The 24534-nt window shown below is 35.6% G+C and overlaps 1 protein-coding gene across 7 annotated transcripts in view; it reads right to left on the reverse strand.

The window, feature by feature from the left end:
• The window catches only part of ICE2 (interactor of little elongation complex ELL subunit 2), a 66057-nt gene extending 41831 nt beyond the window's left edge, over positions 1–24226 (reverse strand). For 4 of the 7 annotated variants that reach the window (XR_013993355.1, XM_081048581.1, XM_081048580.1 and 1 more), the window contains exons 1-6: positions 24127–24218; positions 22908–23045; positions 21171–21275; positions 14983–15235; positions 13964–14083; positions 412–549 (exon numbers count right to left, since the gene is read on the reverse strand). Coding sequence is in view for 6 of the 7 variants with exons in the window: in XM_081048581.1 (XP_080904707.1) it covers positions 412–549; positions 13964–14083; positions 14983–15235; positions 21171–21275; positions 22908–22948 (657 nt within the window). In the remaining variant the exon portion in view is untranslated. Of the gene's footprint in view, positions 1–411; positions 550–13963; positions 14084–14982; positions 15236–21170; positions 21276–21424; positions 21551–22907; positions 23376–24126 lie in introns of those variants that run through there. The other 3 variants (XM_081048584.1, XM_081048583.1, XM_081048582.1) reach the window with 3 other exon arrangements.
• Between the last annotated feature and the right edge of the window lie 308 nt (positions 24227–24534).

The raw sequence follows: 24534 nt of genomic DNA on the forward strand, positions 1-24534 counted from the left end.
AGACAAGGGTGCTATGAAAATTTCCCTGCTATTTTAAATTCTAAACTCTCATTTTATGAGGTATAGATCATCACAGGGTATAGTAGAAACTCTAAAATAACCTCGCTACATATACTTACTTCCAATATGATTGTGAAGAAAACCCCTTTAAAAAAAGGAAGCTTCCTGCTTGTATTCAGGAACATAAAGAAAGATGGGAACTAAGAAAATCAAGAAATAAAGTGGGTAGTGACATTTTTAAAATCATCGAGTACTGGGATCCATAAAACAAAAAGGGATACATTTGTATTGCATGTTTTAAAAGTTATATCTCATTATTGTTCAAAATTTAAATATAAATGTTATCTATGTAAAACAACAGAATATGTTTCAGACAAAAAAAAATATATATTTTTATATGGTAAACCTTACCAATGCAAGAAGGGTTTTTTCTAACTTTAATCCCATCTCTATTCTGAATGGGAAAAATCCCATTAAGCTGGTGACTTCATGGAGAGTATAGAATTCTGGATACTTTTTCACTTGGTCAATGCAAGCTCTTAAAATTTTCTAGGAAATAAAAACCAAGAGAAATTCATTTGTATTGTACTTTTCTAATAACAAAATAATTTAATGATATGTGACTATATAATTATTCATTTCAAATATTAGCCTCATTTCACTAAACTTCTAACAATCCAGGCATATTATATATTCCTTATTTGATTTACTCTCTTATTTTTCATAACAACTCTTTTTAACCTAATTTCTTAAAATACTGATATTTAATAATACTAAAATTAGCAATCATATTAAAATTTAAAATTAAACAGAGAAGACACATCATATTTTCTATGCTATTTAAGAAACTGTCAAGGAAATAAAGCCTCATGAAAATGTCAACAAACTTTACTGCAATAAAAGCAGTTACATGAATGATTAGAAATAAATAAGTTTACTATCCTAAAAAGATTCCTCAGCACATAAAATTAATGAGGTAGTTATCTTACAGGTCATTCTAATCTACAATCTAAAAAATAAAGGAGAAAAAGATAATCCACAATCTAAAAAATAAAAGTAATTCATTACAGAGTATTTTTTTTCTCTCCAAACTGCTTTCAAAATATTAATTACTTACCAGGAAATGAAATCAGGAAGGAAATAAAATTCACAGCTTTACCCAAGCAGTATATATGCCACTTGTGATAACATGTAAATAACTCAAAGAGGCATAGCAGTTTTGGGTGGGGGTGGGAGGTTACAATTTTAAAAACACACAGACATTATCTTCTAAGTATTTTTTCTTCTCGTCAGAGAACCTAATCTAAACCTTTTAGAATATATTTTACATTACAAAAGCTCTTAGCAATAAGCGTATCTTTATACTATATCTATGTCCTCTCTCCCTTAGACATTTATAAAATGTGTCAAGTTACAAATCAATAACTTTACCACAGTATATCTTTTCATCTATAGTTTCCTATCCCCCTCACTCCCAGCTATCTTTCACATCTTCCTCCTCCATCTATGCTTTTCAATAATACATCCCTTAATATTTAATTCAATATAACTTGCAACTAAGCAATGCGGTTTAACATGGAAATGTTCTGTTTGTTTTAAAAAACACTAGTTAACGGCAAATTCAGATCAGCGTAATATCTTTGCTCCACATTTATATATTAGTAATTTTCACTCCTGACTTTCCTGTCCTATGGCAGTCATTGCAAGAATCTGAAGATGCAAAGAAAAAAAAGTAATATATGACAACTATGTGACAGAGAGACTATTTTAGTTAGAGATTTATTGGCACATCGTTTTTGTTAAAACTCTGCTGGATGTTACACTGCTTATAACTGAGTTTCACTTAATTCAGTAATTATGGCAAGAGAAAGAGTCAAAGGAAAATCTAAGTTTTACACTTATACTCAGATACATATTATTAAAGGCATTTCACAACTGGTAGGTATTAAGCAACTAAAGGATCATTATTTGGTATGTTTAATAAAAAAGGATTTTAACTAATAATTTATTTGTCTTTGAAAAACAGCTAAGAGTGAACAAAGAAAGTTGGGATTCAGGCTGTCCCCATTACCCCACCCCCTGAATGTTATTTAACTAAAAATATCTTGAAAGTTAAATATGCCACAAACACATTCATGTATACAATACAAATCTATCATTACAAAGAAAGGTGAAAACGACTATGCTCTCTAAATTTTGTTTGGGGCCAGAAAAAAGAAAATGGTATCATACACATTTGCAACTTAAACATTTAATAGAAACTACTTCTGGCAGTAGGGTTGAGTAGGTACTTGAAGAGTACTTTTACCCCAAAAAACACTAGATCCTGGATAAATTACAGCTAACACTTTTTATGCATTGCTGGGCTTGGTATAAAGCAAGGAGAATCTCCAAGGACCATAAATAAATAAACCCTGAACACCTAGAGTGAGGACTAGCAGGAGCAGTGAGCAGTAAGAAAACCCATGAAAGGTGAGGTGGCTTGAGGGCAAATGCTCCAACCAGTTCTAAGATCAGGTAGGTTCTAAGATCACTCCTACATTTAAGCCTTGAAAAGCAAAGGTTTGAATAAGTATTTATACACACACATTCAATGGATAAACAAAATGTCCATCTACATCAATGAAATATTTATTCAGCCTTAAAAATTAAGGAAATTTAGATACATTATATAACATAGATGAATCTTGACATTATGCTAAATAAAATAAGCCAGTCACAAAAAGACAATTGCAATATGATTCCATTTATTTATATGGGTGTACCTAGAGTAGACAAATTCAGAGACAGAAAGTAGAATGATGGTTGCCATGAGCTGGGGGAAGGGGGTATTTTGCAGTTACTGTTTAACGGATGATACAATATCTATTTGATCTTTGTCCCCCGATGCTGCTCCTAAAACCTGTGGAATCTCTTGAGAGATAAGAATGTCTCTTGTATGCTAATGAGATTACTGGTAGCCCCTAGATCCCTTCAGGATGGGGGATGGTTGCCAGAAAGTACAAGGCATAATTGGAAGGTTGAGGGTTGGAAATTTTAGCCCCATTCCCCAACTTCCAGGAAGCAGATAAGGGCTGAAGATTGAGTTAATCACTAAAAGCCAAAGATTTAATCAATCATACCAACAAAATGAAGCCTCAATAAAAACCCCTAAATAATGGGTTCAGAAATTTTCCTGTTGGTGAACACATGTGCCTGGAAAGGGCATGGAAGCTTTATGCCCCTTCCCCCCATACCTTACCCTATGCATGTCTCTCTCATTTGGCTGTTCCTGAGTTGTATTCTTTATAATAAATGAAATAGTAAGTAAACTACTTTCCTGAGTTCTGTAAGCCATTTTAATGAATTATTGAGTCAGAGGAGGGGGTCAGGTGAACCCTAGGCTTACTGTCTGGAAAGCTGAAGAATTGGTTTGTGTAGGGAAAAAAAAACACCAACATATTTGGTGTCAGAAGTGTTGAGTAGAAACAGTTCAGAAATGGGTATACAGTCTCACTTTTGTAAGATGAAGAGTTTTGGAGATAGGCTGCAAAACAATACGAATGTACTTAATACTACTCAACTTCACACATAAAAATGGGTAAGATGGTAAATTTTGTTGTATATTAAAAATAAATTTTTGAAAAGAGAAGGAAATTCTGACACATACTGTAACATGGTTGAACCTTGAAGACATTATTCTAAGTGAAATAAACCAATCACAAAAGGACAAACATTGTCTGATTTCACTTATATGAGGTACCTAGAGACATATTCAGAGAGAGAAAAAGTGGAATGGGGCTGGAGGAAAGGGGGAATGACGAGTTATTATTTAATGGGTATAGAGTTTCAGTTTGGGAAGATGAAAAATTTCTAGAGATGGATGGTAGAAATATGCTCACAACAGTATGAATGTATTTAATGCCACTGAACTGTCCTTAAAACTGGTCAAAATAGTAAATATTATATTATATATTACCATAATAAAAAACAAAAAAGAGAATTTGAGACAGACTGAGGTCTAACCTGCGAAATTTGGGAACCCCAGACAGAAGTGAGAAAATGAAGGAGAAGCAATAATTGAAAATGGCTGAGAATATTCCAAAACTGATAAAGAATATGAATCTATAGCTATAAGAAATACAGTGAATCAAGTAGGATAAAAAAAAACAACAACAAAAAACACATTGTAATGAAACTGTTAAGACAAAAATAAAAGAGTGGTCAGAGAGAAAAGACAGATTCTGTGAAAGAAATGACAATTAAAATATCAAACTTTCTTTTACATGATCTTAAGGGTAACCACTCAAAAAACATCCAGAACTGAAATATATACTGTAATAAAAAAAGAAATAGAGGGAAACATCATAGAATACCACCACACAGAAATAATAGACAACAACGAAAAGGCAAAGAAACAATGGAGACACAGCCTTACCAGAAAACTAAAGATAGAATGACAGGAAATCCTCACATATCCATAATCACCTAAATGTAAATGGACTGAACTCACCAATAAAAAGGCACAGAGTAGCAGATTGGATCAAAACACAAAACCCAACCATATGCTGTCTCCAAGAGACACATCTCAGCTACAAGAACAGCATAGACTCAAAGCGAAAGGGTAGAAATTGACACTCCAAGTAAATGGTACCCAGAGAAAATCAGGTGTAGCCATAATGATATCAGATGAAACAGACTTCAGGGTAAAAAAGATAACAAGAGACAAAGATGGACATTTCATTATGGTAAAGGGGAATACACAACAAGAAGACATAACAGTCATCAATATTTATGCCCCCAATCAGGGAGCACCAAAATATACCAAGCAACTACTAACAGAACTAAAGGGAGAAATTGACCAAAACACAATTATACTAGGGGACTTAAATACATCATTGACAGCTATGGATATATCATCCAAACAGAAAACAAATAACGAAATAGCAGCCCTAAATGACACATTAGATGAAATGGACATCATTGACATATATAGAGCACTTCATCCTAAAACATCAGACTATACATTCTTTTCGAGGGTACATGGAACATTCTCAAGGATAGACCATATATCGGGACATAAAAGCAGCCTCAGCAAATTTAAGAAGATTGAAATCATACCAAGCATATTCTCTGATCACAAGGCTTTGAAATTGGATATCAACTGTGAAAAGAAAGCAGGAAAAAACACAAATACATGGAGATTAAACAACATACTTTTAAAGAACGACTGGGTCAAAGAAGAAATTAGAGGAGAGATCAAAAGATACTTAGAAACAAATGACAATAAAAATACATCCTACCAAAATTTTTGGGATGCAGCGAAAGCAGTTTTAAGAGGGAAATTTATATCAATACAGGCCTATCTCAAGAAACAAGAAAAATTCCAAATAAACAACCTCATGTTACACCTTAAAGAACTAGAAAAAGAAGAACAAGTGAAATCCAAGGTCAGCAGAAGAAAGGAAATAACAAAAATCAGAGCAGAACTCAATGAAATAGAGAACAAAGAGACAATAGAAAAAATTAATGTGACAAAGAGCTGGTTCTTTGAAAAAATCAATAAAATCGACAAACCCTTGGCTAGACTCACTAAGATAAAAAGAGAGAAGACACTAATTAACAAAATCAGAAATGAAAAAGGGGAAGTTAGCACGGACACAACAGAAATACAAAGGATCATGCAAGAATACTATGAAGGACTATATGCCACCAAATTCAGTAACCTAGAAGAAATGGACAAGTTCTTAGAAACATATATAGCTTTCCAAGGCTGAACCATGAAGAACTGGAAAATCTAAACAGACCGATCACCAGTAAAGAAATTGAATCAGTCATCCAAAACCTTCCCAAAAGCAAAAGTCCAGGACCAGATGGCTTCACTAGTGAATTCTGCCAAACCTTCAAACAGGATCTAATACCAATCTTGCTCAAACTCTTCCAAAAATTGAAGAATCAGTACTCCCTAACTCATTTTATAAGGCCAACATTACCCTGATACCAAAACATGGTAAGGACAACACACACACAAAAAAACTACAGACCAATATCTCTGATGAATACTGATGCAAAAATCCTAAACAAAATTCTAGCAAATCGAATACAACAATGCATTAAAAAGATTATTCATCATGACCAAGTGGGGTTCATCCCTGGGGCACAAGGATGGTTCAACATCCGCAAATCCATCAATGTGATACATCACATAAACAAAATAAAGGACAAAAATCATATGATTGTATCAATTGATGCAGAAAAAGCATTTGACAAGATACAACATCCATTTATGATTAAAACACTTAATAAAACAGGTATTGAAGGAAAATACCTTAACATAATAAAGGCCATCTATGACAAGCCCTCAGCTAATCTCATAATGGTGAAAAACTGAAGCCCTTTGCTCTACGTTCAGGAACACAACAGGGCTGTCCCCTATCACCTCTGCTTTTCAACATAGTGTTGGAAGTCCTTGCCAGAGTAATCAGGCAAGAGAAAGAAATAAAAGGCATCCAAATTGGGAATGAAGAAGTTAAAATATCCCTCTTTGCAGATGACATGATGCTATATATAGAAAACCCTAAAGACTCAAACAAAAAGCTTTTAGAAACAATCAATGAGTACAGTAAAGTTGCCGGCTACAAAATCAACGTACAAAAGTCCATTGCATTCCTATATACTAACAATGAAATCTCAGATAAAGAAATATAAAAAACAATTCCCTTTGCAATTGCAGCAAAAAGAATAAAATACCTAGGAATGAACTTAACCATGGATTAACTTAACCATGAACTTAATCATGGATTGGAAGAATCAACATAGTTAAAATGGCCATATTACCCAAAGCAATATACAGATTTAATGCAATCCCCATCAAAATCCCAATGGCATTTTTTAAAGAAATAGAACAAAAAATCATCAGATTTGTTTGGAAGCACAAAAGACCCCGAATAGCCAAAGCAATCTTAAGAAAAAAGAACAATGCTGGAGGTATCACACTGCCTGACTTTAACTTGTACTACAGGGCTACAATAATCAAAACAGCTTGGTATTGGCAGAAAAACAGACACACAGACCAATGGAATAGAATTGAGAACCCAGAAATAAAACCACATAAATATGGACAGATCACTTTTGACAAAGAAGCTAAAAACATACAATGGAGGAAAGATAGCCTCTTCAATAAATGGTGCTGGGAGAATTGGATAGCCATGTGCAAGAGAATGAAACTGGACTGTTTTTTGTCACCATGTACCAAAATTAATTCAAAATGGATCAAAGACTTAAGCATAAGACTTGACACAATACACTGCATAGAAGAAAACACAGGTACTAAACTTATGGACCTTGGGTTCAAAGAGCATTTTATGAATTTGACTCCAAAGGCAATGGAAGTAAAAGCTAAAATAAACGAATGGGACTATATGAAACTTAAAGTTTCTGCACAGCAAAAGAAACCATCGACAAAATAAAGAGGCAACCGACTGAATGGGAGAAGATTTTTGCAAACAGTTCCTCCGATAAGGGGCTAATATCCAAAATATACAAGGAACTCATGAAACTCAACAGCAAAAAAAAAACAACCCAACTGAAAAATGGGCAGAGGACCCGAAGAGATATTTCTCCAAAGAGGACTTACAAATAGCAAATAGATGAAAAAATGCTCAACATCACTAATCATCAGAGAAATGCAAATAAAAATCACAATGAGATATCACCTCACCCCAGTCAGAATGGCTATCATCAACAAGACAAATAGCAACAAGTGTTGGAGAGACTGTGGAGAAAAAGGAACCCTCATACACTGCTGGTGGGAATGCAGACTGGTGCGGCCGCTATGGAAGGCAGTGTAGAGGTTCCTCAAAAAATTACAAATAGAATTACCATATGACCCAGTAATCCCTCTCCTGGGTATCTACTCAAAGAATTTGAAATCATTTATACATAAAGACACATGTGCTCCAATGTTCATTGCAGCTTTGTTTACGGTGGCCAAGACATGCAAACAACCAAAATGTCCTTCGATAGATGAATGGATAAAGAAGTTGTGGTATATATGCACAATGGAATACTATTCGGCGTTTAGGAAAGATGATATAGGAACATTTGTGATAACATGGATGGATCTAGAGAGTATAATGCTAAGTGAAATAAGTCAGACAGAAAAAGCAGAGAACCCTATGATTTCACTGATATGTGGTATATAAACCAAAAACAACAAAAGAACAAGACAAACAAATGAGAAACAAAAACTCATAGACACAGACAATAGTTTAGTGGTTACCAGAGTGTAAGGTGTAAGGGGGTGGGGGGAGGGAGATGAGGGTAAGGGGGATCAAATACATGGTGATGGAAGGAGAACTGACTCTGGGTGGTGAACACACAATGGGATTTACAGATGATGTAATACAGAATTGTACACCTGAAATTACGTAATTTCATTAACAATTGTCACCCCAATAAATTAAAAAAAAAAGACAATTAAACAGACAACACACTCTTCAGCAGCAATAACATGAGCCAGAAAAAGAATTATATCTTCAAATGTTGAGAAATAAAAGTCAGCTTAGAATTATGTATAGAGTAAAACTATCTTACTAGAATGAAAACAAAATAAAAAAATATTTCCAGATAAATGAAAAAGACTGTTCCATCAACAAGAGACCTTCATCAAAGGAACACCTAGAAGATACAGCATTTCAGGAATAATGAAGAGGAACTCAGAATGTACACTTGAGAAGAAAAAAAAAGACAAAAAAATTGTCAAAATTTGTAGATAAATTCAAACAAACATTGCCCATATAAAATAATAATGTAAGCAGGTTTTAAAAAGAGACAGCATTAAAACAACAGTATCGGTCAGGAGGGATGGGATAAGAGTCAAAATGGTCTATGGTCTCTGTAAACATATAGTTTGAAAGTGGGAAAGATCAATCCCCTCAAAGGAAGTATGAGAAAGAAGTTTAGAAAAAAATAAGACAAATAGAAACCATAAACAAGTCCATATACATCAATTATAATGAATGGAAACAACTAAACTTTTTAATTAAAAGACAAACGATGGTCAGGTTTTATTTAAAAAGAAAAGCAATCTAGCTAAACACTCTTTTCAGAGATATTTGTAAAATACAAGTTCTATATATTCAAAGCAATCCAAACTAAAATCTCACTTAGGTTTTTTGTAGAAATTAACAAGCTGATACTAAAATTTACATGGAAATGCAAAGGGCTGATAAGAACCAAAACAATTCAAAACAGAACAAAGTTGCTGGACTTCCACCACGTGGTTTCAAAACTTACAAGACTGGGTGGTACCGGCAAAAGGACAGGTACTCGGATTAATCAATAGAACTAAGTCAGGAAACTGACCTACACATTGATGGTAACAAGGTGATTCAATAAGAGACAAAATAGCTTTCTCAACCAATAGTGCTAGGTAGTCTCCCAGCATTGGCACTACTGGTGTTTTGGACCAGATATTTCTTTATGGTGGCGGCTGTCCTATACTTTGTATCATACTTAGCAACATCCTTGGGTCTATCCACTGGATGCCAGAAACATTCCTTCCTGAGCTGTGACAATGAAAAATGTCTCCAGACATTACGAAACGTCCACGGGGAGACAAAATCAGTCTCACTTGAAGATCACTATGCTACAACTAGAATATCCATACGAAAGATAAATGAACTTTGATACAAACCTCACATCTTGTATAAAAATAACTTGAAATAAACATAGACATTCACATAAAAGTTAAAACCATAAAACCTCTAGATCAGGGTTTCTCAACAGAAGCACTACTGACATTTTGGGGTGGATAATTCTTTGTTGTGAGGGATGTCATGTGCACTGTAGGATGTTTAACAGCATCTCTGACCTCTAGCCAGTGGATACCAGTAGAACTCTGCCAGTTGTGACAACCAAAAATGTCTCCAGACATTGATGAAATCCCCTAGGAGGGGGTGGAGGAGTAGGGTAGGGTAGGGGTAAAAGTAAAAGTGACCCCAGAAGAGAATCACTTGGGGTTGGAAATATTTCTGTGCTAGAACATATAAAAGCACAAACCATAAGACATTTTGAAAAATTAAACTTCATCAAAATTAAAATTTTGTTGAGATACTGTTTAAAAAAATGAAAAAGCATGTCACAAACTGGGAGTAAACTATATTATATACAAGACTTGTATTAAGAATATATAAAGAACTTTCAAGACTCAGAAATAAAAACCAATAAAATCAGCAAAAAAATTTTAACAGACAATTCACAAAAGAATATATAGAAAGCCAATAAGCACATAAAAAGATGTCCAACCACTGCTCATCAGGGAAATACAAATTAAAAATATAATGGATTGGCCAGTATTAAAGAGATTAACAATACTGTTAGTAAAAGTATAGAGTGACTGGTATTCATATATTGCTAGTGAGAGTGTAAAATGCTATATCCACTATGAAAAAAGTTTGGCAGTTTCTAATAAAATTTAACTACATTTGCTATATGATTTAGCAATTATACCCCTACTTATTTACCCAAGAAAACGAAAGCATGTGTTCCAAAAAAACCTTGTACAAGGACGTTCATAGTGGCTTTATTCATAATTGCCCCAAATTGGAAATAACACAAATGCTCATCAACAGTTGAACATTTTTATAAACCAAATTTCGTGTAACCATACAAAACAAAAAGGAATAAATTATGGATACTTGCATCAACGCAGATGAATCTCAAAAAAATGCTGAATGAAAGAGGCCAGACAGACAGTACATTGTGCCTGATTCAATTTTTATGACTGGGAAACTCTACAGGTTAAGTGACTCAGGTTCTAGGAAAGAAACTGTAAGGAAAAGAAAGGTATCGAGGGGGAACTTGTAGATTAAAAGAAATTGTTTTGGCAAAAAAACCCCGACAAACTTACAACATATATAACCCATTACGTTTTTGTATTTAGAATATACAAAGAACTCCCACATATCAATAACAGTAAGATGAAAAATCCAGAATAAAGGGCAAAACTGGAACAGTCAATTCACAAGAAATGAACACATATATATGAAAAGATGCACAATCTTATTATATACAGCACGATATTCTCTAGATAGGGTAAAACTAAAATAACTGTTAAGTATCAATTGTTGAGGATATGGAGCAACAAAACTTTCAAACACTGCTGGATGGAATATAAAGTGTTACAACTTGGGAAAACAGTTTGACATTATATACTAAAGTTGAAGGTATGCATACTCTATTACCCTACAATTCCATTCCTAGGTATACACAAAGGGTACCAAAAAAATGTATACACATTTTAAGAAAGGAAAACTATTAAAATTGTATATTCAATATATTCCGATAACAAAAGATGAATACAAGTCACATTTGACGTTTGCAATCACAAGAGGTGCTCAAAGTGGTTACCATCAGTGTCCAGACACTTCTGATTACAGCGAACTCCTACTTGAGCAACGCTGACAAAAGCGTCCACTTGCATACATTTTATTGGCACTCCCAGGATATACCCAGTAGAAATGTGTGCACAGGTCCACCAAGAGATAAGTATGAGAATTTTCATAACATTGCTTAGAACAGCTTCAAACTGTAAACAACCCACATTTTGATCAACAGAATAAATTTGTTTATTCATAAAAGGGAATAATGTACAGAAATGAAAATGAATTAACTACAAATACACACACATACATACATATGAATCTCACAAACAGAATGCTGAATGACAGAAGGAAGAATTCTATTCATATAAAAGAACAAAGAATTCCATTCACATAAAATCAAAAACAGGCAAAAGAGACAAAATAAATACCAGAAAAGAAAGTGGGGGACGGGGACTGGAAATTATGAAACACCAAACTTGGGATAGTGAATATCTCTTCAGGAAGGAGAATGTTATTATCTAGGAAAGATACTGGGTTATTGGTAATGTTTTATTTTGTGACTTAGAAGAGAATTCATACATAGGTGTTCAGTATGTTAAGTCTTTGTTAAGCTGTATATAGTTGTTCTATATACTTTTCCATAAGTATCTATATACTTTTCCATAAGTATATTACATTTCATAACATGAAATTAAAATTTTTTAATGGTAAAAAAATTAGAAAACTATCAGTGAATCTTTGGGGTGGACACGTAAAATACAAATTAGAGAAAATGTGCTGCCAAATCAATCTACCTAAAAAAACAAGACTTAATGCTGACTGTTAGCTAACAAATAACTTACTCTGTTAATAAACATGTTTATATCCACTTAAATAATTACACTGAGCACTTGAGCAATTACTGTATGCCAGGCATTATTCTTGTCACTGGGAACACAGCAACGCACAAAAGAGTACTCACAAACATTGTGGAGAAAGACAATAAACAAAAATAAAAAATGGTAAAGGAAACTCACACAAAACAAACAAACTCATAGATACAGACAACAGAAGGGTGGTTACTGGAGGGAAAAGAGTATGGGGAGAGGATGAAGAGGGTCAAGGTGGTCAAATATATGGTGACCGCAGGAGACTAGACTGTGGATGCTGAGCACACAATGGAGTATACAGATGTTATACTATACACCTGAAATTTATATAAAATTATTAGCCAATGTTACCCCACTACATTTAATTAAAAATAAAAAAAGAAATGTTAAAATAGGTAAAATTAATATCCTTTGCTGTCCTCCAATTTATAATGACCAGTTTTCTTTTACTCGTGGTAAAAAACACATAAAACTTACCATCTTAACCATTTTGAAGTGCAGAGTTCAATAGAGTCGAGTGTATCACATTGTTGTGTTAAGTGACCAGTTTAAAAAGCTTTAAAAAAAATCCATACTGGTGTTGGTGTTTGTAGATGAACTCTACTATAATAATACACTTTACCCTCGAATGATACGGGTTAGAACTATGCGGGTCCACTCATACGCGGATTTGTTTCAATAAATACTATAAATATATTTTCCCTTTTTTTATGATTTTCTTAATAACATTTTCTTTTCTCTAGATTGTAAGAATACAGTATATAATACATATAACATACAAAATATGTGTTGACCGTTTATGTTATTGGTAAGGCCTTCTGGTCAACAGTTGCCTATTAGTAGTAAGTTTTGGGTGAGTTAAAAGTCATACATGAATTTTCAACTGTGCCTGAGTTGTTTAAGGGTCAACTGTATATATTAATAGTAACTATTTAAGGGGGCAGCCGGATGGCTCAATTGGTTAGAGTGCGAGCTCTCAGCAGCAAAGTTGCTGATTCCATTCCCGCATGGGATGGTGAGCTGTGCCCCCTGCAACTAAAGACTGAAAACGGCGACTGGACTTGAAGCTGGGCTGAGCCCTCCACAGCTAGACTGACAGACGACTTGGAGCTGATGGGCCCTGGAGAAACACTGTTCCCCAATATTCCCCAATAAAAATTAAAAAAAAAAAGTTACTCTTTAAGTAGTGTACTGTAAATTTCTCCTAGGCCCACTGAATGATGGTAGGGTACAAGGCAGAGTGATTTATATGCTTTACTAATAAACATGTCTGACTTATGCAAAAAAATGAACTCACAGTTGAAATTTATCATTTGGTGGCTGGTATTTATTATCACAAAGGTAATAAATACAAATTTATGTGACTAAGTTCTAAAGGACCATTTAGATTTTTAAGGACCAAGATAACTGCTTAAGCACTCATTCTCTCTTATGGGAAATTAGTGCATCCAATCAAACCATCCATGTGAGTAAAAATATAACTCTCAAATATAGTAGTTGAATTATTAATAGAAAAAAATATGAACATACTACACAGTACATGATTTTGAAGTGTCAATACAGTATTTCTATTATTTAAACACATGAGGAATAAAAGACCTACATACAATTTGGTCTCTAACTTGATAATACTGGTATTTCCATATGCTTTTGGCAGGATCATCACACATTGTAAAATGCTACAATTGCCTATTACTTGGCAGTTTAAGAAAACATGTTTTTTTTTACCTCTGTGAAGAGATGTGCGTCATCAGAAAGCATATTATAATCCTGTGCACATTTCTTCGCAGAATTCTGTAAAAACTTTAGGAATTCAGTAACTTCTTCGTTCACGTGTTTTTTCATATCCTGATTTTTAAAAAGTAGATATGTTTTGGAATAAGAAGGTTGGTTAAAAACAATCATTTCTCAATCACTGCTCTAATTTGAAACTGAACAATAAAAAGTATCATATCCAAAGTAAAATCACAAAGAAAAAGTTAATAAAAATTATTATATAATAAAGACAAACTTGCTATGAAAAACTCAAAAATTAAAAAGCAAATGACTAATAACTACAATACATGCTTGAATTAATACGCTTATTTTATAAAATGCTCTTAATTTAAAAAAATACCCAAATGGAAAAATGAGCAAACAAAACGAATAGGCAAATTACAAAAGAAATACAAATGACTTATAAACACATTACACATGGAAAAATGCTTATTTTCATTAGTAATCATTGTAAATTAACGTAAAATTAGAGGCAAGAAGGTAATGCCCCATATTAGTGATACAAATTGGTTTAAACTTTTTGAAGAACAATTTACCCATGTGTAACTGCAGATCAAAGCTTTAAAAACACATATAGCGTTTGGTAACACAGTTTTATTTTTTAAATTTTATCTTAAGTAAACAATCATAGATATGAACAGAGTTTGCAACAATGATGTTCAGCACAACATCATTTATAAAGTCAAAGTTCTGGAAATTACTTAAAGTCATAAACACAAATTTTAAATTGGTTCAATGACCCAACTAAAGCTCTATGGCTAGTACTTAAGGGGGATGAAATATGCTTAGAACTAGAGCAAAATGGCTGAATTGCAATAGAACAAAAGCATTAATGCACCAATTTGTCCGTCAATTAAACTACTTACATTTTTGTTAATATGACTGTACCTAAAAACATAAAAGCAAATTTAAACTACTTCCTGATTAACTTTTAAATATTTTTTACTGAAGCTGAAGAACAGAATACATACCAAGTACTGCAAGTAGTCATTTTTATTTATTCCAACAGCTTTGGAACTTGCAGGAATTTTTGCGTATTTAACCAACAAGTCCACATAACTCCTCTGCTCTCTCTGTGAGAAACGAGAGAAACGAGGATAAGGAATTCTTGGTTTTGGAAGAAGAACCATTCCAACTGTGGTTTTAACTTTTTCTTTTGCTTGAGTTGCTGCCGGCTCATTTTCTACAGAACTTGCTGAGGCATTCGAATTTTCTCCTATACGTCTGGAAAAAAAATTTTACAAATAGTGTTTTTCACATAAGATTACTATCATGGAACTTCATGATTCGTAATCACCAGGGAGAATATAGTATGATTAACACAGTAAATTCTGGATTATCATTTAACTTTGCCACCTGCATTTTGATGTTTAGCTATTTGGTGTAAATTAAGTATTCTGCAGGATAGGATCAGATTACAAGCTTACCTTCAATTATGTGATGGAGAGGAAGATACAATCCATAGACAAGTTATGCAATTTGGAATTTTTTCCCCTTTACTGAAGAGGGGTAAATCACTCTTCCAATTACATATTCAGGTATTTTGTGTTTACATTTTATTACAATGCAAATTGTTTTTAATGCTTAATTTCTTCAGTAAGATATATCAGTTAACATAATTAACAAAAGCTACAAAGAGCAGGATATGATGAAGTCACAAGCTTGAAGTTAACAAATTCACTGAGATTCTAAATTCTCTGGTTTCCTCTGCTTTAATTATCTCAAGATTTAAAAAGAAAATTCCAACTCATGTGCCATATCTTATGGATGCAATAAAGGTTTTAGAAAAGTTGTACAATCCTCTATCACTCATGTACATGGCTGAATCCATGGAAATATCTTTTATGTTTTTATACGAATGTAAAAAAATCTTAGTGCATTTATATTGAAATACATTAGAAAAGTAGTGAGTGGCTAGAGAACCTGTTACCATAGTTGTTTATGAATCATTACCTCCAATTAAAAAAAAAAAATCACCTTACTACCCCAGTTAAGGTACACTGTGTTTCCCCGAAAATAAGACCTAGCCAGACCATCAGCTCTAATGCACCTTTATATTAATTTTTGCTTCAAAAGGCGCATTAGAGCTGATGGTCTGGCTGGGTCTTATTTTCGGGGAAACACGATATGAATACAAATGTCTTATTTTGTTCACAATGTCTCTATTCTTGCTATTCAGTTGTTGTAATCTACAGTTTTAATAGTTTTCAAGCAAGCACACAGACACACACACACAGACACACACACACAGACACACAAATTGAACTTCCTTAGCTTCTATAATTCTAATTTCCACCACAGTTGAACTGTTCCTTATTGGTTCCTTAATTGGTTCCGAATTAAACAACAATAATCCAAGAGGAAGGGAAACAAATGAGAAAGAAGGATGCCTGTTGATTCATTTGTCATTCCTCCATTCATTTATCCTTACTAAGCGACCTACCATGTGCCAGCCTTATACTGGGTACTGGAGATACAACCAACATGGAGTACAATACAATCTCCACTTCCTAGGACCTTACAATCAAGTGGATCAGACAAATGAATGGAGAAGACAGAAAAGTAAATAGGGTACATCAATACAATGTGACCATGGTAGTTTTAGGTTTCCAAACTGAACATACTGAATAGGTGACTTAAAAGAATCCTAAGGACATTGAAATCAGGATTAAGAGGGGGAAGAGGGGAGAGGTAAGAAATATCCAGACCAGGGGTTCTTAACTGTGACAGTATTAACTCCCTCAGGGCATTTTAGAAGACTTTGGGTGCATCTGAGCTGTCAAAAAAGGGGGAGAATTAAAGGCATTTAAGAGGTGAGGAATATTACACGCCTGTAATGTACTGTGGTGTCCTGCACAACTTTCAAAGGTCCTTTCAGGCTTTCTGTTATCACATACAAATAAGTCTGGTCTGTTTTCACTTATCCTAATAATACATTTCATTCTCTTTAATTTTTCTTATGATTCCTTTATGCTATAGTTTATCTTACTTCTGTTAGATCCAACCTTATCCACTTGAGCTGGTGCACCTGACTACTTCATTGTATCTTCTAGTGCAGCAGTATCCATGTATTTACATATTAAACTACACATTAGAACATAAATTATTATTCTACTTTACATTAATATATCTAGGACATTATTTCTAAATATTATGTCTGTAGCTATTCTTATCTATGAATTTCAATTCAAGGTAGTAAAGGTGGTGGTTTCTTATTTCTTACAAATATTTGTTATAAGCAGGAGGGTTTTGGCCTGATAAGGTTGAGAATTACCACCCTAGATCTGTGTCTGGACAAAGTATGGGTTAAGCCCCATCCAAAATTAACACTAATTTGTTTTAAAGAAACTTTGTAATATTAAAATAAATACAGTAAAAAAATTCCAAAATTTCTAGAAAAAGATGGTGCCACGAAATAAAGCAAAAATATTGAAGATCACTCTTTAGAGCTAAACTATGGATGGAAAACTAATCAAGAGGTGGTTAGTGAATGGGAAAAGAATTATGGAAATGAAAATAAGGATGCTTAGATTGGCTCTGAAAATAATACAGTGAAAAAAGACATACTTAACAACTAAAGTTTCTCCAATAACTGCATAAAAATAAGCATATTTTAGGTTAACAAAATGAATATTAACTGCTGATCTTGGGAGAAATGTATTACAGCAAATTGATTTCTCACTAGAAAATGTCTTGAGAGCTATTCAAACCTAACAGTATTGTGTCCGCAACTCTTAACAATACTGCTTCACAGCTGTCTCTCTGAATATGAGAACATGTCTGTCCTTGTGGCACAAACTGGCAAATTTAATTAAGCTGCTGCAGCAACAAGATGCTGACTCAGATATGCCAGAGTAGGAATGTCAAGAAATTCTAGCAGTTTAAATTGGCTACATTCAGCAAAGAATGAAATGGCAGCACATCAAGATCATTTCCATGTGCAGTGCTGTCAAAATCTTCATCAGGGGCAAGCCAAAAGCATCTGACAGGGTTTCTCTATCCACATTTACAGCATTATATTTTATTTCAGTTGATGGTTTGAAGTTTTCCCCCTTCATTTTGTCAACTACCTATTCTCCTTTTTTACTTAAAGTTTTTATGGAAAAAAGGCAGAATTCAAAACGTCAAGTTTCCTAGTTTTTAAGTCTATTGGTTTGGGAAGCTTCTTTAAGTAGCATTTGAAGATGGTGCTTCTAGACTCTGCATCTAAAGTCTACCTGTACCTCCTGAGTTTGATTCACTTTTCTACACTAAACACGTTGAAATTTGATAATATTTTTTCTATTTAAAGCTACTTTCTCCCTTGTTGGCTTAAAATTCAGTTACAAATATCTACAATCATAAACTTTAATTAAAAAAAGGCAAATGTTTACTTTTCAGTGGAGGCAGAAGGGTTGAATAAAAACCTCACTTTGTTGAAAGTAATATAATTAAAAGTATTAATATTTTCCAAAATGTTAAAGAACATAAAAAATACAAAACTATGGCTAATAAAAATTTTACAATCTCCTAGTTTCCCATCAAGAAACAGCTGTAAATTAACAGTCTGAAAATCCATTCCTTACTGTAACAAAACTTAATAAAACTCAAAGTTAGCAAAAAAGACTAGAAACATGAACTCAATGCCTGCGTCTTTATTTTTTCTATACTAAAAGGTAAATTATACTAAAAATTATTTTGTGCTATATAGAAATCCAAGGAAAGACAAGCATATTCTAGGGGAAAAAGATTTCTGTGTTGTTTCCTAGAGAGGAAGATGTCCTCTCCCTTACATAACCCATGCCTGGGATATGCTGAAGAGAACTGTACTTGAAAAGAACCATTAAAATAATTAAGAAGCAATGGCAAGATAAAGAAAATTAATATTAGAAGAATTTAATCTGATGAAGAAAAGATGAAGGCTGAGATAAAAGTTCTGAAAATGGTGAGTTTTGTTTGTTTGTTTGTTTTTTTAAGGTAAAGAGATACATGTTCACTAAATCCCAGCTAGAATTGGTAGGCATTCTTTGAGTCAAACAAAGGGAATTCTTTATTTAACTGACATGTTTTAAGAAATCAGTTATCCCCAAGAAATGGTACAAGTTGAATAATAGAAATAGCTTTTAAAAAAAAATCCATACATGCACATTTGTAAGGAATCTATTGTCTTAACCTTCTATAGGTGATATTAGCAAAGACATGATAATTATGCAGCTTGGCAAAAAGAATGTTAGTTCTGAAATTGCCTCTTTTGAAATATTTATTTTTGAAATTGCCTCTAATACAACCTCTGCTTGCTTTTATGTGAACTTATTTATTCATTGGTGAAATCAAAAAACACTTGTTTCTTTAATGTTTTTAATGACAATGTAGCAATATCTATCAAAATAAAAAACACATACATACCCACCTCTTATAGAAATCTATCCCAGTACTTATACCAGTACATGTATAAAAAGGATGTTCATTGTTTGTAATAGTAAAGGAATGGAAACAACCAATGAGTATCAACGTTGTCTATTAACTGATCCCACGAACATATCCTCAAAGGTTCGGATTCAAAAGGCTGGGCTGAAGAGTGCAAAATCAGTATTCTTTGAAAGCTCAAAATCTGATGAGCCAGCATAGGAAGCCTGAAGACGAAGACGGCAAGAGACTGAGAAATACCACAGTCACCAGAAAACTAGGAGGAAAACTAGGAGAGTGCGGTATCTCCAGTCAAGAACTCAAAGATGATCTTCAGAGGGGGGCACTCTTTGTAGACTAGTGAGGCCAAATTAAGAGAGTGATGTTCAGTGAAACCAAGTCCAGCGGGATGTGCACTGAAGGAAAGTTTTTTTTTTAAATCAATTATCTCAATCTGTTTTTTGATTAGCGTTTAATCCATTTAAAGTAATTCTTGATAGTGAATGACATCCTACTGCCATTTTGTTGCTTTCTGCATGTTTTACAGTTTCTTTGTCCCTCATTCCCTCCCAGCAAGCATGCATAAGTCTTTAAAGAAGGAGAAGTACAAATGAGCAGAGGTAAGAAAGTAACTAGGAGAGAACCTGAAGTCCAGGGATTAAGACAGGGATTGAGCATGCGTAAATATAAGCATATCTCGGAGACTCTTGCGGGTTTGGTTCCAGACCACTACGATAAAGCAAGTTTCGCAATTAAGTGAGTGATCATCTTTTTGCAAGTGGAAGGTCTTGCCCTCAATTTGTAAACACACAATATCCTGTAAAGTACAATACAATGAGGTATGCCTGTATTGATCAAGACAGAACAAAGATACAGGAATAAGGGGATGCTAATAGACAGAAAGGATACTGAGAAGGCAGAAAAAGATGGAATCCCATTTGATGCAAAGGCTGGAAATATACTTCCTCCATCACAACAGCAGTAGAGAAAAGGTTGAAAGTAGAAGTTGAGCTCCCCTAAAGGAGTTTCCTAATTTCTCATTTGGCATATTTACACTCCTTTCTAGTAAACCCGGTAACTTGGTTTCAAGATTCATCTACAATACAGTAGAAATAGGCAATCACAAAAGAATGAAGCTGTTACAGGCAGGCAAGCAGTGAGAAGGGAAAATGATCACTTAATAGGCATTTTCATACAGGGGAGGGGTGGAGAAAGTCTGTGGTAATTAGCAGTATCTATTAAAATATAAAGCATATAAACCATCTGACCAAACAATTCAATTTATATTAATTTACCTCAGAAATAATTACAAAAAGTTCATCAATGTATTGCTTATAATTGCAAAAAAGAGGAACACAAACATTTTGCAATATAAAACTAGCTAAATGAGTGAGAAAGTATATCTATATAATGAAGTAATATGCAACCATTAAGAAAATTGGGCTATACGCAGGTGGTATGGAAATACATGAAATATTATTTTAAATGAAAAAATAAACTGTGAAACAGTTTTACAGTTCTTATAGATCTCATTGTATTTATAATATGATCCCATTTTTGTTTTAATATGTATCTGTTTACATGTGGATAAAGGTCTAAAAAGACACATACCAAAGAGTGGTCAGCATTGGGTACTGGGTTTTTCTATTTTCTAATTTTTACATTTCTATAATTTGAATGTTTAGTAGTGGATATAGAGAGATGTAAAACTTCAGCTAACAGAAAAATAACAATCAAATATGGAAACAGATAACCAAATAAATAAACATATTACCTGTTAGATAAAATACATAGTTCTTTTAAAGTTGGAGCCATGGAATGATCTTTATAATTTTCTCGAGAGAAAAATGTCTTAAGGCCATTTTTTGAGGAAACATCCCTGTGAAGCAAAGTAATTTACTTGCATTTGACAATTCAAAATCTCATGCTAGATTAAGCAGCATAATGGTACAATTGTAACTATAACTACATGCCCTCTACATCCCCTTTCCTAGACTGTCGCCTCTTGATAATTTTAATTTCATGTACCAGATCTGTGAGTTTAGATGTTTTCCTTCTTGGGTAGCTTTAGCCTAGGCCCGTTCTGAAATTCTCCAGTTCCAATAACCAGCCTTGCTTTTCCTTTAGTATCCAATTAAATAAATGCCAGAGCTACTAGAGAGTTAAAGATAGAACAGATTAAAGTACAGTGAAGGGTCTGGCAGGAACAGGGCTCACTTCTGGCTCTGGTCCTAACATTAAGATACTTGGTTACTGACAGAAAATGCTTCTCAATTTATTTTTGTTTCATGCCCTATTATGCTAGGCCAAAAGACACTACAAAGACGGCATGTCCTACCTATTTTCATTAACTTGGCAAATGTGATAAATGGTGTGTCTCTCCTAAAACCCATCTTAAGGTCTTATATGATTTTCCATAACATAAGTAATTTAGAGACTTACATATTATAGTTAATGCTCTCCATATAGTAATCGTCCAACGCTGGTTGAATGAGAAATTTAAAAACTAAAAACACTGAGGACTGTTAATCTGAGAGGACATAGATTAGTAGGAAAAGAACAGTTCCAAGACCACGATACTATACAAAGGCCCTAAATCACATGTAGTCTCATAATGTCAATGGTATATAAGAGCATCTGTGCTGCATCTGAACACATACTTTACAGCAAGGAGCGTAAATGTGTATACTTCTAATCAAAGAGCAACTTCTGGCTGGCCCATTCCCAAAATGGGAAATTGTAGCATATTTGCTCCATATTCATTCCTTACTGTTTTTAAAGGCATTTATCCGAAACAATAGCCATTAAGGTATAAATGGTAACATGAGAATGACTTACTCGCTGTGCACCAGCACAGTTATTACGGTACTGTATCTGTGACATCTCATTCCATTTTAAGCTTTTTGCACATCATCCAAAAACAAAGTCATGGGCCTTAGGGATTGTGAGCTCCTTGGAGGGAGGGAGCATTGTTTGCAATAAACAAATACTTACTGCGCATGTACTAATTGAATCTTCTTTGAGTCAGGCACTATTTGTCAGGCACTATTTTCATCATCTTTATATTCTCATAACTTTTGTATTCTCCTTGGCTAACAAAGGGAAATATCGTCTATGCATTTACATTATCACTTGATGTAGATTCCAATATAAAAGAAGCTTGTCTATTCTTAAAGAAGCGTGTCTTTTTATTACTTGCACAGAAATGGGCAACGTTCTTAGACACATAAAAATTCCAGCATTTCTCCTTCACTGAGAGACCAACTATAAATACATGATGGAATTATACCTAGTAGCAACCTGAGTGCCACTTTAGGAGAGAAAATGCAGTCATCTATCTCAAAAAGGCTCAGTATGTGACGATGAGGATAGGGTGCAAATTGGGAGCCGCTGAACTCGTATCTTTTTCTCCGTTTCCTCCCAATCTCTCCAAGTCAGAAACTCTCCTTTCTGAACCCAGCCCGGTCCCACTTCCATTCTCTTCAGGTGATGACAACCAGATGTAACTCACCAGCTCAGCGTTGGTTCCCCCACCGCCATCACAGAGCTCATCGTCTTACGATACCTGCTTCACGGCGGAGCTCACAATTCTGCTGCCTGGCAGTGCAGGCTCCAACAGAAGCGGGGTGTCTCCAGAATCAACACTCACCTGAAGAAAAACAAAAGGTCAACATTAAAAAAAATAATAAAAATAAAAATAAAATAAAAGAGGTGAAGGGCCCAGCCAGGTGTTAACTTCTGTGAGGAAGAACCTGTTCCTAACACCTGCCCTCAAATGACACCGAAAACAGACTGCAGCGGCTTCTTTGCGGTAGAGCAGCAAGGATGATGTCGGAGAAGGCCTTCTCCACGTAACTCACTCCAGGAACGTCCACGTAACTTACTCCAGGAACGTCCACGTAACTTACTCCAGGAACGTCCACGTAACTTACTCCAGGAACGTCCACGTAACTCACTCCAGGAACGTCCACGTAACTCACTCCAGGAACGTCCCTTTCAAAACCCTGTGACACGAGAGCCGAAACACGTGGTGTTCTCACGCTCCCTTCCATCCCTGGACGGCCCGGGGCTGCGCGTCTTACTCGGCTCTCCCGCCAGCTCCCTTCCTGCCAAAATAAACCTTGCTGCCGTCCTTGCAGCCGTCCCCTGTGATGGGGGAAGAGGCTGGCGCGCCCCGGAAGCCAAAAGCTTCCTGGAGACCAAAACTCTCTCTAAGAGAACCTGACTTTTGAGGAGACCGAGGTCCAGGCGACTTCGGGGACATTTCACAGGATCGCCCCGAGGAACCGCCTGGACTACAAATCTGGGTTGACTGCCCCGTGTTCCGTGTCTCTCCTGTCCCCCCGGGCGGCCTGATCGTCTGGGAGAGAAACTTCAGGGTCCAACTTAGGCGCCGGCCTCTGGGCCCTGCACAGGCCTGACCAGCTCGCGCTCGAGGGAGCTCTCCCACTGCGACGCGGTAGCGGCGGGGTGGGAGGACCCGTGAAGGTACACGGAGTGCCTGCGGGAAAGGGGACTCGAGGAGAAGAGACACGAGGCTCCAGGAAGGCAGGTTACGGGGCGAGCTAAGTCGAGGGCGGCGGCCGCGCCAGAAGCAGGCGCCCAGGGTCCCGGCTAGGCCGAGGGGCCCGCCATGTTCCCTCCTCCCGCCCCTCACGAGCGCGCCCGCTCGCAAGGCAGCAGCGCCCTTCCCTTCCGCGTCTGGGCCGCAAAGCCGCCTTTCCGCCCACCTCGCGGGCCGCGGCAGCCGTGCCCGGGCCGCGTCCCCTCTCCACACACCGCCGTGCGCGCGCTGGGAAGCCCGTATTTAAAGGGCGTGGCCGCGCCATCGCGGCACTGCGTGATGACGTCGCCAGCGACGCAGTGGGCGGGGCCCGGGCGAGCCGAAGGGCCGCTCCCCCAGCCGTGGTTCGGTCGCAGACTGCGAGACGAGGCGTGCCCAGGCATGCAGGGTGGAAGGAGCTGGGGCCGCGTGTTTCCCTAAAAAGTCCTCCATCTTGCGACGATGATACACTGGAGGGAGGACCGGCGACAAGTGTAGCCCTGGAAAGTCCCAAACAGACTCATTTTGTGACATTAGCCCTCTGTCTTAACTTCCCTAACTCTGACACCTCATCAGTAAGATAGAGATGCTTACG

Source organism: Rhinolophus hipposideros (genome assembly GCF_964194185.1).
Source record: "Rhinolophus hipposideros genome assembly, chromosome: 5".
In the NCBI taxonomy this organism is placed as follows: Eukaryota; Metazoa; Chordata; class Mammalia; order Chiroptera; family Rhinolophidae; genus Rhinolophus; species Rhinolophus hipposideros.